Source organism: Octopus sinensis, linkage group LG3 (assembly GCF_006345805.1).
Source record: "Octopus sinensis linkage group LG3, ASM634580v1, whole genome shotgun sequence".
NCBI lineage: Eukaryota > Metazoa > Mollusca > Cephalopoda > Octopoda > Octopodidae > Octopus > Octopus sinensis.
In genome coordinates this window covers 104,394,436-104,409,688 of record NC_042999.1, presented here as the reverse complement: position 1 = coordinate 104,409,688, position 15,253 = coordinate 104,394,436, and the positions used below count along the sequence as shown (strand labels likewise).

Here is a 15,253-nt window from a genome sequence, read left to right as displayed (position 1 = left end):
ATATAGAGAAATGCATATGTGTGTATATATATATATATATATATATATACACACTACGCATACATATACATACATACACACAAATATAGACATACACACACACACACACACACACACACACACACACACACACACACACACATATCACACAGAACTATAAAGATACACACCAATATTACTTACACAAATATACAGCCATATATCACAATCAGAAAAAAAAAAACATACTGGGAATCTCGTAAATGTTCAATGGAGTAAATAATAGAAGATGGAATGCTTTTGTTGATATGGTTTTGGTGGATATATTTCATATATCTTCATGCTGATTTAATATTTTCTGATGACGTGTGTGTCTTTATGTGGCCATGTGTGCATGTGCACTGGTACACATGCACTCACATGCAGGTGTTCATATATATATATATATATTTTTTAAATGCTTGTGTTTGTGCTTATGCATCTGTTTGTGTATGAGTGTATGAATATGTATATATGCACGAGTGCTTACATGTGTGTGTGTGTGTGTACATATGTATATATATACACACACACATTTATATGCCTACGTGTATGTAAGCATATAAAGGTGTATGTGCAAACACTCTCACAATGAGTGTGTGTGTGTGTGTTTGTATACGTTTAATTTCTTTTTCTTGAAATATATTAAATTCAACATCTGAGTAGTAAAGAAAAACAAAAGTTATATTCTGTACATTAAGGCACGAGAGAGGAGAGAGAGAGAGAGAGAGAGAGAGAGAGAGAGGGAGAGAGAGGACCGAAAGGTGTGGAGTGGCTGAGAAGAGTATGTCATTTAGAACAGGAAAGTGCATGAAGACGTTTAGAGTACATGGTCTGTAAATATGCCATGTCTGTTTGCATGTAAGCATGGAGACATTGAATTATGTATGTGTTTGAGAGAGAATTTAGGCGGAAATTGTGTGTGTGTGTGTGTGTGAGTGTGTGTGTGTGAGTGTGTGTGTGACACAGAAAAAATGAAGAACTGTATGTATGTCTTACAGATGCACAGATATGCATGCATGAAAACATCCATATCTGTCTACATATCCATGTGCACATGGATACATGTGTGCACAGTGATGCATGCATGAACACATGTATATCTGTACTATCCAAAGAGGAGGGAAGCATGTCTATACGGGAATGACAGAGAATGTGTGTGTGTGTGTGTGTGTGTGTGTGTGTGTGTGTGTAAGAGAGTATATGTGTATATAATATGATTGTATTTATTGGACAGATTCTGAAAAGAGTTTGAGTGTAACAAAAAAATCAGTCTGTAAGGGAGAGAGAGAGAGAAAGTGATAGTACAGGTAAAAGAAATAAGGTAAGAGAAAGGAAGGGAGCCCAGTCGGTCCCCTCTCTCTCTCTGTATGTATATATATATATATATATATATATATATATGTATATATATTCATGACCAAGGGCTGAGCAGGAGAACAAGGTGTAGCAATTAAGTAATAATTTCTATTGTTGTGACTGCTGCTGCTGCTCCTGCTACTACTACTAGTGACACAGTTGTTGTTGTTGTTGTTGTTGTTGCTGCTGCAGTGGCTGTCATTGTTGTTGTTGCTGAGGTGGTTGTTAATTTTATTGTTGCAGTATTTCTCAATGTTGAAATTTCTTTCCTCTTCAGTGAATAACTACGTGGCTGATTTGGGAGTTTCCTTCTGTGACTGCTGCTTTTTCCCACCGTCTTTCCACACAAACGAATAATTTTCTTCCAGCTGTTTCTGTTTTTCGTTTTCTTTCAGAAGTTGGTGGTTGTCGCTCTGCAGAAGAAAATATGTAAAAAACATGCAATTATTTTTCAACATTCTCTTGAGAGAATGAATAACTTAGCCAAAGCGAAAATTTAAAAATTGCTATCTCAATAGAAGGAAATGGTTTGTTAATTTCAGTTCCATTAACTTTATAAGTTTATTTGATTTGATTCTATTGAAGAAGAAACGGTAGTAACTTTTCTTATATAGCTCCAAGTCAGCCCTCACTTAGCAGATCTATGATCAAAGGAGTTCCAGCAGTGATCATCTCATCTATTTAGACATAGTATGTCATCATCATCATCCTCATTTAATATCCTATTTCTTTACTACTCACAAGGGGCTAAACACAGAAGGGACAAACAAGGACAGACAAATGGATTAAGTTGATTATATCAACCCCAGTGCGTAACTGGTACTTAATTTATTGACCCCGAAAGGATGAAAGGCAAAGTCGACCTCAGCGGAATTTGAACTCGGAACATAACGGCAGATGAAATACGGCTACGCATTTCGCCCAGCGTGCTACCGTTTCTGCCAGCTCACCGCCTTCATTTAATATCCATTTTTCCATGCTTGCATTGGTTGGATAGTGTTCATTGATGCAGATTTTCTACAACTGGAGGCCCTTCCAGCTCCCAACCCTCATCAGTTTCTAAGTAAGGTAATATTCACCATGACCAGACATGTTTTCATGAAAGATAAGAAAGAAAGGACACCACTTGCATAACAGTGTCTTTTCTTTACAACAATTATATGAAGCCAAGGCAAGGAAACAGTAACGCACACATAAATGTGTGTGTGTGTGTGTGTGTAGGAGAATTTGCTTGAGGATTTGAAAATGTACCTGAATCTCAAAGCACAGTCGTTTTTAAATTTTGTAAAATTTATTTGAAAATTACTACTTTTTGACATTCAGGTGCATTTTCAAACATCATCATCATCATCAATGTCATTCAATTTCTGCTTTCCATGCTGGTTTGACTGAGAACTGGCAAGCCAGAAGGTTTCACCAAGCTCTAATCTGATCTGACCAAGTTTCTACAGCTGGATGCCCTTTCTAATGCCAACCACTCTGAGAGTGTAGTGGGTTCTTTTTACATGCCACCGGCATGAGGGCCAGTCAGGCAGTACTGGCATCAACCACGCTTGAATGGTGCTTTTTATGTACCACTGACACAGGACCAGTAAGGCAGCACACTCAGATGGTGCTTGTTATGTGCCACCGGCACAGGTGCCAATCCGGCGGTACTGTCATCAGCCACCCCAAAACAAATTCTTTTATATTCTTTCCTGCATGAAAATACACTTCTCCCCATTATATATATATATATATATATGAATGATAGGCTTCTTTCAGTTTCCATCAACCAAAGCCACTCACAAGGCTTTCCTCAGCCTGGGGATAAAGTAGAAAATACTTGCCCCCTCCCCAAGGTGCCACATAGTCAGATTGAACCTGAGACAATATGAGGTTGAAAAGCACAGAGTCATATCTATATACTGCTACTTATTCAATTCATACTCTCATTCTTTTTCTTAGATAGTAGTGTTATTTGCAAGAGATTGGGCTGTAATTTCTAACAGATCAGGTGACCATGTACAGGTTTTGTCATTGGTTCAGAGACTGAATAGTTGTAGAATGAAGAAACCATAAACCCATTCTATTATTATGAAAAGCATCCAGCCCACACTGTAAAGTGGTTGGTGTTTGGAAGGGCATCCAGCTGTAAAAACCATGCCAAAGTAGACTTCACCAGTGCTGGTACCATGTAAAAAGTGATCAGGCAACTGTGTGAAGTGATTAGCATCAGGAATCCAACTGTAAAAATCATGCCAAAACAGACAGTAAAGCTTGGCTGAACCCTCTAGCTTGCCAGCTCCTGTCAAACTGTCCAAGCAATGTCAGCACAAAAATACAGATATTAAATGATTACGATGATATATATATATATATATTTTTAAAAAAAGACGAAGACGGGTGTGTAAACAACAAACAGATGTATTAGTTTAATGCTCAGGAAGTGAGAAAGTCTTTTATGTTTCGAGCCTATGCTCTTCAACAGAAAGGAACACAGAAATAAACAAAGAGAGAAAATAAAAAGAAGTTTAGTGGCTAGCGATCTATCATCATATGGCGAATATATATATATATATATATATATATATATATATATATATATATATATATAATCAAATATATTCAATGAGAATACAGTATATTGAATTTCGAATAAGTGCTCTTGGTAGGGAAATGTCTAAAATCTTAAAGGTGTTTAGACATTTAATAAGAGTGATTATATATTATAAAGTAGAAGCAAGAAAATTTACATCAAAAAATCATCACAGAAGATATACGTCCAAAATAATATTGTATTAACAGATAGATATGTAAATATATAAAGTATGATTATTTAAAAACTTTGAAATATCTTACGATCGTTTCATGAATATATAACCCTTCAAAATGAAATTTAATATTAATAATCATTATTAGGTAATACATCCACTCATCAGAGGAAAAGGGTAAATTTCCATGTAGTGAATTAAATGCTATTTAAAAGCATATGATAAAGATGTTGTTTAAAAATGTTACTGGCATAGATGTGCATTGGTACAAACTTGGGCTAAAAATTTTGAAGAAATAATATAAGTCCATAGTAAAATCTTCTGCAGTAATCCATAATGGCTGTGTGTAGATATAAATCCCATAATTCCATTCTCTTCAAAATGTGATCCATTTACTTTAATATATATATATATATATATATATATATATACATACACACACACACACTTGCATATATACACATACATGTGTGTGTGCACATGCACAATGGTGATGTATGCAAAACTAGTGCAGCATCTCTTTCTGCTTACCCCTCATTATACTCAGTGAACTTGACACTTTTCCTTGCAAGGTTAATAAAATAAGTACCAAAGCACTCATGATGATATAATCAATTTTAAAAGACCTTATAAACAAATTTTGGCACAAGGCCAGCAATTTCAGGGCAGAGGGTAGGTCAATTACATCAATCCTGAAAGAATGAACAGCAAAGTCAATTTCAGTGGAATTGAAACTCAGAACATAAAGACGGACAAAATTCTGTTGAGCATTTTGTCCAGAATGCCAATGATTCTGCCACCTTACTACCTTTTTCCAAAACTAAATATTAAGATCTGGAAATAGAGATAACCAGAGTGCTGAGAACTAAAAACCGGAACTATTCCTACAGTAATAGATGTCTTATTAAAGTAAATTAAACAGCGACAAGAAAACACATAGCCAACACATCATGACTTATATATCAAACAAAAATAAATTAGCACCACAAGGCATTATACACATATCTAACAAAGAGAACTTTCAAAACACTATCAAAGTTGCTCACAGAACTACACTTCATTGTGCAGTAAAAGCACCAAAAAAAAATAAAGATTTCAAATTATGTTACAAGGCCAGCAATTTTAGAGGAAGTGGCTTAGTTCAATTACATCAACCCCAGTGCTCAACTAGTGCTTTTATTTTACCAAGCCTGAAAAGATGGAAGGTGATGTTGACGTCAGTGGAAGTTGCACTCAATATGTAAAGAGCTGGAAGAAATGTCACAAGGAATTTTGCCCAATGTGCTAACACTTCTACCTGCTCACAGCCTTACTGATATAAAATAATGTTTTTTTAACAAGGATACAAGGCTGCAAGTTAGCAAAGGGAGAAACTATAGCCAAATAGATCAGCTCCTAGTGTATAACTAGAAATTATTTTATCAGTATAGGAGATATAAAAAGAAAACCTAACCCCAGATAAGGTTTGCACACAGAGCCTTGATGAGATGAAACCAAATAATGTAATGTATTTTATTTGGTTCTATATACATGTGTTAGTATGTATCATGATCCCTGAGCCATGATATAAACATTGACTTATTTTGGTTAGGTACAAAGATAATCTAATGATGGGAACAAAAAATGAAAATGTGAAGTTGTGACATTTATGACATGCATGTAAGTATTAAGTGTAGTCAATACAAAGGGTACTGAGAAGTTCCTGGATTTAAGGGTTCTTTTACAGAGTTTAGAAAATTTGAAGGACCACTGCAATAAGTGTGTGAATCTGAGAGGGGAATATGTTGACTGAAATCATAATTAACTGATCCTCCTGTATTTTCTTTTACTCAAAGCCAGGAGCTTTTCAGTACACCCCTTGTACATCTATTCCAGTAAATGTACAAAATGAAGTCATTCCAAGCAGAAATGTGCTCTCATGCACACACACTCACACACACACACATTACATATGTATGAGCCAGCAAGAGAACCTTTACATGGTTACTCAAACTGTTTGGAATAGCAGCCGAATTTTCCTCAATTCACATGCAAGTTACTTCAAAAATCAAAACAACAAAGCAGACTAGGTAATCTTACTTATTCCTAAAAAGGTAGAACAGGCACAACTATTTGATCAGTGTTGACCTGAGGCTAAGCAATAACAATGGCTAACATGCATGCCCACACAGGGATGGTAATTGGCTATAATCTCCATTAATTCCTTCCTATGTGACATCTTCCATTCTTTAACTGAAGTAAGAACAGATAAACATAGCTAAAATGCTAACCAAGTGAAGATAGAAATAGGAAACCTCTCTGTCGAAATTGATTGATTTTTCTAATAACACTGTAAAAGATAATCAAAGAATACAGATGAGGAAGTTAGTCAGAGTTTTGGAGATATCTTTGCAGTCTGTTACTTACCAAGACAGTAATTACCATATTCTTCACAGCATTTGCTTCTTCCTTTGAGATCTTGATTGTGTCCTTCCCAGAGAAACCGGTAGAGAAAATTCGTACTTTTACTTTATCACCTAAGAGAATAAAAAATACAGAATAGAGTAAAAGCAAACTAAAAAATCATAGAAATAATGTGATTGCATGATGAATAAGTTTCCTTTGCAATCCATAGTTTCAAGTTCAATCTCAAAGCATACCACCTTTGGTATGTAGCTTTTATCACAGTCATTTCAGTGAGATTAAGTAAACTGAACTGAAACTATCCAGAAGCCCATTGTGTGAGTGTGTGTGTAACTAAACAATATTCTATCTTGGGTTTAGCTATCTTCAGTGCACAACTAAACAAACAATGTTTTTGTTCCTGTTGATCTATCCATCTGTCCTACACTGACCATCACCTTTTGCAATACTGGCTGGATTGGCAACTTATTATACAAAGTTAGCCTCACTCTGAAAAGCCATATGCAAGCTCCCCAATTCCATACTGAACCTGAAACCACGCAGTTGAGAAGTAAACTTCTTAACCACACAGCAGCATCTGCACCCACAGATTAAATACTAGAAAAAAATATTAAAACAAAAAAGGTATCAATTAACTCTGAAAGCAAAACACAATACTGAAAAACTGAAGAATTACTGGCAGTGCAAACACCACCTATTGCCGTTGTAACACACCTGATAGTTGTATTCCAGCTTTTTCTAATCCTTCTTTAACAGATTCTTCTAGTTTATTATTTTCTTTATCCATTACATCTTCTTCATCATTCAAGAGTCCGCCCTGCCCGAGTTTACTTACACGGACTTTAACATTATTGTCAGCTTCTGTGCAAAAGAAATGTACAAGAAAAACTTTTAATTTTTATAGCTAACATGTGTATTATTTCAGGAAATTGAATTTGCAATAATAAATCATAAAAGAAAATTATGACAACTTCATAAATTACAAAACATTTTTTCCCTATATACAAACAATCAAGCAAAATATTGAAACATTTGAGATAAGAAATTTCCATTACAAACTTGAAATGCTCTTTATGCTTTGAAAACTTTGCACACATCAGTGTAAATTGATTTATAATTTTTAAACTATATACACTAAAGATAATTTCAAATTATAAATGGAAAACAAATATTATTCTAACACAGGAGAATTGTTCACTTTCAAGACATCTGTTGTTGCTTTCTTTGTTTTTTCTTTTCTTTTTGTTTTTAATAATCCCTTCTAGATTGTTTTCTTGACAGTGTTATCAAATTTAGTTCAGATTTTTGAAGAAAAATATAACAAGGTTCTCTGAAGTTTATTCTGATAACATTAGATTAAATTCCATTTATGTGATTTCCACCAAATTATATTTGTTTCTTTAGTACTGAGCAGCTGTAATATGCTTTTCAAAATTTAGTTCAAAATATTAATAAGGTTTTTAGCCCGAAAAATTTTTTAAGGACATCAATCATAAAATTTGTTGCAAAGCTAACTCAAGAACTATAAGGGAAGAAGGGCAAATTTAAAAAAAAAAAAGAAAAAAGACAATGGGTTAGTTTTCTTCTTGTTGTTGCTGGATATTAAATTTTAGGCAATTTCCATCTAATTTTAAAAGTGATAATGGAGGAAAGGTGGATGAGAATAAGGTTTCACTTTCTTTCTTATTTCATAATCTCACAGATTAATAATTCTCTTCAAAAAATGAGAGACAAGATGATTCTAAGCTGTTCAAAATCTTAAATATTCAGTCAATGTATTTACTTTTAAACATCTAACTATTCAATATGGGTTTACTGAATTATTATGAATATTATAATTTTAGGATTCTATTCAACTTCATCTTTCCTGATGATTATATATCAGCAGCAGTAGCATTAACATCATCATTTAACATCCACTTTCCCATGCTTGCATTCAGATGGAATTTGTTGTACCGGATTTTCTTAGAACTTGCCTAAGACATACCATATGTTACAAAAGCACACCTATGACTCCATCAAGACTTGAGGACCCAAGGTAAAAAGAAAGATATAACTATATGCTATACATATATCATCATCATCATCACTGTTTAATATCCATTTTCCATGCTGGCATGGGTTTGATAGTTTGACAGGAACTGACATGCCAGAAGACTGTGCCAAGCTCCAATATCTGCATTAGCATGATTTCTACAGCTAGACACCCTTCCTAATGCCAACCACTTCACAGAGGGTACTAGGTGCTTTTCTATATGGCACCAGCACTAGTAAGGTCACCAACAAACTTGCAAAAGAAAAACCCTTAAACTGATGCAGGTGTAGCATTGAGGGAGGAGGCTTTGTGCCAGGTAATGAGAGACAGGAACAGTTGTCTTACTATAGAGAAGATACATGGCTACCCCAGTTGGAAAACAAGAGAAGATAATGGTAAAGCGATGTCAGGGAGTACCCTCAAATTCCAAGAAGGTAGCTGTGATAGAAGTGGTCAAGAACATTGAACAAGAAGAACGCATAGGTAGTTCATAAAAGTATGAAAGGATAACAGCAGTTGGATAGAGATGGGGATAGAGGTGAATGCAGTGAATGATGAAGTCAAGTGGAGGCATGGTCAGTGACAAATGTCAGGGGGGGGGGGACAATGGGAATTAGAAGTGAGTCAGAGAGGTAATATGTGGTAGCATAGATAATTTTAAATGTTTGGTGGTGGGATGCAAGAGGTGCATAGAGGTGGAAATAGTGGGAGATGAACAGAGGTTGTAAGGGTAGAATGAGCAGTGAAGGGAGACAAAAGAGACCGTTAGTGAAAAATAAGGTGGTAAGGAATAAGAATGCTGGAGACTTGGAAGTGGTTCCCTGAGAATACAGGAGACAAAGGCAGTGGTTCCAGGCAGGGTGAGTAGTTGCACAAGAGTGCAGTACATATGTATTTACAAACACACACACACACAGAGTCTTTTGACTGGTTTCATCTGTCATTATCAAAAATTTTATTTCTAGATATTTATAACTGAACTACACTGGATTCAAACTAGAAATCCTTGATACTAATTTAAGAGTAATAATTATCCATTTGGCCACTGATGCTGGTACAACAGCATAAAAAAGAAAAAGAAAGCCCTTGTTTTAAATGCATCAATGCAATGTTAAGTGCAGTGATTTCCAAACATTTCGCCACAAAAGCTATAACTGGATTTTCTAAAAATTGCAGAATTATACCTATATTTTATAAACACCACCACCATCACTATAATTTCCAAATGTTATGAAATTAAATCAAATTTATTTCAGAGAGAGTTTATTCATATAAAAATTACATGTCTCTCTGTTTGAGTTTGTCCTCCACCATGACTTGACAACTGGTCTTGATATGTTTAACTCCCCATAACTTAGCAGTTTGGCAAAAGAGACCGATAGAATAAGTACCAGACTTAAGAATAAACAATAAGTACTAGGGTCGATTTGTTTGACTAAAACCCTTCATGAAGATGCTCCAGCATGGCTGCAGTTTAATGACTGAAGTAAAAGATGAAAGATATAAAAACGGGTTTTAACATTAGTTTTAGAAAATAAGATTGTATCAAATTCTATCAAATTAAAAGCCACCTTATCTTGCAGGACATCAGAATTTTTTCCTAGAACCCACAATGAAAACACTGGCCAAGTGGATAAGAGCATTATTATTCTTAGTTTAGAAAGAAAAGTATAAAGTTCAAATGTAGTCTGGTATACTAATCTTTCATTCTTTTATTTGTTTCAGTCATTTGACAGCGGCTATGCTGGAGCATTGCCTTTAGTCAAACAAATCACCCCCAAGGTCTTATTCTTTGTAAGCCTAGTACTTATTCTATTGGTCACTATTGCCCAACTGCTAAGTTACATGGACTAAACACACCAACATCGGTTGTCAAGCAATGAGGGGGGAGACAAAGAGATACAAACATATATATATATATATATATATATATATATATATACCGGAGTAAACACATAAATGTGAAACAAGGTGGAAAAAAGAGTACTCAAATACCAGTGGTAGAGTAATATGCTTTATTTAAAGCAGCAGAAAATTCAACAAAATCTGTTACTCTGAGTTTCTCGTTGCCATTCATCAGACAGTTTTTGCTAGAATGGAACCGATATATCAATTCAATCTAGACTCTTACAAACGCTACACCTTTAAAAAAATGGACTTGTTTGATTGGCCCTTTAGAAATAACGGTCAATCTTCGAGCGATAAACAAAAAAAGCTCAAAAATATATGTATATATATATATAAAAAAAATTATAAAAATTATAAAATTCGAGGAAAAAACCTTACATTGAATAAAATACATATTGACGTTAATGAAGAAAGTATAATTAATGCATAGAAATTAAAACTTATTATAAATATTACACTGCAATACATATTTATATTAAAGTGTACATATATATATCAACATACACAGAAGGATGCGTGCAAACGCCATACATATACAGACGTATAAATATAAATATAAAATATACACATAAATGCATGCGTACATATATGCATGCAATCTATCTCGCACGCAAGTTAAAATCATCGATGTAGCGCTTCTCATTTACTGAGTAAAGCTTAAGTAAGGGGGACGTAAAGTTGTATCAGTATCAGTTAGAGAAAAAAACGAAAGAAAGGAAGAGAGAGAAAAAGGAACGAAGAAGGGGGAAGGAAAAAAGAAAAAGGGGGGTGGGAAAAAAACGAAATAAGAAAAATTATGTATACATAATTTTTTTCCTTTCTTTCGTTTTTTTCTCTAACTGATACTGATACAACTTTACGTCCCCCTTACTTAAGCATTACTCAGTAAATGAGAAGCGCTACATCGATGATTTTAACTTGCGTGCGAGATAGATTGCGTGTATATATGTACGCATGCATTTATGTGTATATTTTAGATTTATATTTATACGTCTGTATATGTATGGCGTTTGCACGCATCCTTCTGTGTATGTTGATATATATATGTACACTTTAATATAAATATGTATTGCAGTGTAATATTTATAATAAGTTTTAATTTCTATGCATTAATTATACTTTCTTCATTAACGTCAATATGTATTTTATTCAATGTAAGGTTTTTCCTCGAATTTTATAATTTTTTATATATATATACATATATTTTTGAGCTTTTTTTGTTTATCGCTCGAAGATTGACCGTTATTTCTAAAGGGCCAATCAAACAAGTCCATTTTTTTAAAGGTGTAGCGTTTGTAAGAGTCTAGATTGAATTGATATATCGGTTCCATTCTAGCAAAAACTGTCTGATGGAACGGCAACGAGAAACTCAGAGTAACAGATTTTGTTGAATTTTCTGCTGCTTTAAATAAAGTATATATATATATATATATATATATATATATATATATATATATATATACATAGATATACACAACAGGCTTCTTTCAGTTTCCACCTACCAAATCCACTCACAAGGCTTTGGTCAGCCTAAAGCTATAGTAGAAGACAAGATGCCACACAGTGGGACTGAACCCAGGACCATGTGGTTGGTAAGCAAGCTACTTACCACACAGCCACTCCTGCGTCTATGTGCATAATCAGTAAAAAGCACCCATTACACTCTTGGAATGATTGGCATTAAGAAGGGCATCCAGCTGTGGAAACCATGCCAAATCAGATTGGAACCTGGTGCAGCTTCCCAGCTTACCAGTTCTCAGTCAAACCATCCAACCCATGCCAGCATTGAGAATGGGTACTAAATGATGATTGTGATGAAGACACCTAATACATTCAGAAATCCGATCGATCAAAATGTTATGCAGATGTAAATATTTGAAAATAATAAAAAAAAATTCTTCTCGATTAGTAGTCAAAAAAACTTGTAACCTTATATTTAATTTTCTTAATATTTAGATCAAAGCTGCTTTGCAAGGCAAATCAAGTTGCCTTAAATGTCATGTGGAAAGATATAATACAACAGCTGTATTGGAATATGAAATAAAGAATCTTCTTATCTTTTAGCTTTTACTTCCTTCAGTCACTGGTCTGTGGCCAATCTGGAGCACTGCTTGGAGGGGTATTAGTACTGTGCCCAGTACTTATGAGTTTTACTTATTGTTTGTTTGTTTGTTTTTTCATGTTTAAGTATGGTACTTATTCTATTAGTCTTTTTTGTTGACCTGCTAAGTTATGGGGGACATAAACAAACCAACACCAGTTGTCAAGTGGTGGGAGAGGTAACAAACAGAAACAGGGACACACACACACACGTGTGGGTGTATGTAAGTGTATGTGTGTGTGTATGCGGTGTAAAAGAAATACTTAAAGACAAGAAGTTTGCTTCCCTATCACATGGTCTCAGGTTCAATTCCACTGAGAAAAAGTTTACTACTATAGAACCAGGTCAACCAAAGCGTGGTGAGTTTGTGAGTGGATTGGGAAAACAGAAACTGTGTATTTATGAGTGTGTGGTTTGTTTTGGCCCTGCCACTTCTTGACAACTGGTGTTGGTCTATTTACATCCCTGCAACTTAGCAGTTTGGCATAAAAGACCAATAGAATAAGTACCACGCTTATAAAAAGAATAAGTAAAATAAGTAATGGAATTGATTCATTTAACTAAAACCCTACAAGGCATTGCACCAGCAAGACCACAGTCCAATGACACAAACATGTAAGAAGCAAAAGATAACAGATGTTAATCTATATATATAAAGCTGAAGTTGTCTGTGTGTGGCAGGTTTGGTAGCTTTCAACTATCACTATCTCCTCCGAGACCCTGCGGCGCAAGTTGACCAAAATTGAAAGTATGAGAGAAGGCTTGCTCTTCATTCCGTAGAAGATAAAATTCAAATCGGACCATGTTAACACCAAAAATTATATACATAAAAAATGTGGAGGGGGGGTCTATGAAAATCCCTATTTTTTACGATTTTTTGACTGCTGTGTTGCCATTTTTCGGTGTATTTCAACCAGACAAATGTTCACTTAAAGAGAATAACAAGCTACATAATGCAAAGTTTTTACTTTTCAAAAATTCCAATTCTAAAGGGTCGAAACAAACCCGAGCAACGCCAGGCAATACTACTAGTTTAAACTTACATTTGACATAATCTGAAGTCAAAATCTGGAATGATTATGCTTAATGAAGTATTTCTTCGGGTAGTCAATGGGCCCAGCCACCTCTCATCTTCCAACCAACTTCATTCTACCACTCCTGCACTTCTGACATTGATAATTAGGGTGCAAGTGTGGCTGTATGGTGAAGACGTTTGCTTTGCACCCATGTGGCACCAGGTTCAATCCCACTGCACAGTACTTTGGGCAAGTGGCTTCTACATATATTTATTTGAGTCAATTAATGCCAAGCGACAGAAATTTAATAGGTAGAAAATTTGCAGTGTGTGTATGTGTGAGAGAGAGAGAGAGAGAGAGGAAACAGAAAGCGACAGAGAGAGAGAGAGGAAACAGAAAGCGACAGAGAGAGAGAGAAGAAACAGAAAGCGACACAGAGAGAGAGAGAGAGGGGAAACAGAAAGCGACACAGAGAGAGAGAGAGTGAATGTGTTTGTGTGTGTGTGAGGGGAGACAGATAGGGCGAGAGAGAGAGTGTGTATCCTTGTGAGAGAAAGAGAGAAAATGAATGAGTGAATGTGTGTGTATGCAAGCATGTGTGTCTAAATCAATATAAATTACTAGTGGTATTTGCTCCCCGAAGGGAAGTAACTCTAACAAGGGACAAAACTTCACTTGAATAAAAATCGATAAAATAGGTATCAGTAATTGACTGAAATTTTGGGGAATTAATTACAGCAGATGGTACTTTGGGATTATTTAAAAATGGTTTCTAATCTAGGCACACAGCCAGTAATTTTTAGGCAAGAGTGCTAGATGACATCATCGATTTCCAATGGATGACTGGTATTTTATTTTAACAATCCCCAAAAATTTAAAGGCGAAGTTGACCTCAATGAGATTTGAGCTCAGAAAGTACAGATTTGTAGGAAATAGCACACATTTTTTTAAGAATTTTTTTCTGATGCTCTAATTATTCTGCCATCTCAACAGAAAAAAACAACTCATAATAGATTTTGAAGTGAAAGAAAAAGGAGATTATATAAAGAAAATCTTTCTTCCCAAAAAATTATATCCTGAGAAAGAAACAATTGTCAAAAAAAAATTGGTAAATAGAAATACAAAATTTATCTTGCCTAACATATTGAGTAAACAGAAAACAATTCAAAGTTAAAAAAACACAAAGATCGGTTAGAAAATATATGACAAACAAAAGAAAATATGACCGAAACATCTTGACAATATCACATGACATATTAGTGGAAAATATGAATACTTTGTCAAAGAAGAAAACTATTTGAAGGAAACCAACAATATTCCACCAAAAACTGCAAGGAATGTGACACAAAACAAATAAAAAAGAATTTAAAGAAATCCTGTGAAGTTGTTCATCATCATCATCATCATCATCATCATTTAATGTCCATGTTCCAAGCTGGCATGGGTTGGTCGGGTTTGGCAGGGCTAAATGGGCCCAAGGACTGTATTGTACACCAATGTCTGCTTCGGCACAGATTCGACAGCCCTTCCTAATGCCAACCACTAAACAGCATGTACTCTGGGTGCTTTTTTCATGTCACCAGCACTATTGAGGTCACCATGCAACTGACAAGACTACAAACCCTGAGAGAGGTGGGCTGTTAGGGGACAAAGGGTCAGA

At 34.9% G+C, this 15,253-nt stretch overlaps 1 protein-coding gene across 2 annotated transcripts in view; it reads right to left on the bottom strand.

Moving 5' to 3' along the window:
• Window positions 1-478: 478 nt before the first annotated feature.
• LOC115209717 (protein OS-9) overlaps window positions 479-15,253 on the bottom strand; it is an 82,846-nt gene continuing 68,071 nt past the window's right edge. For both annotated transcript variants that reach the window (XM_029778212.2, XM_029778211.2), the window contains 3 exons: window positions 7,248-7,394; window positions 6,537-6,646; window positions 479-1,790 (listed from right to left, as the gene is read on the bottom strand). In XM_029778212.2, coding sequence (XP_029634072.1) covers window positions 1,662-1,790; window positions 6,537-6,646; window positions 7,248-7,394 — 386 coding nt within the window. In that variant the 3' untranslated portion in view covers window positions 479-1,661. The remainder of the gene's footprint in view (window positions 1,791-6,536; window positions 6,647-7,247; window positions 7,395-15,253) is intronic.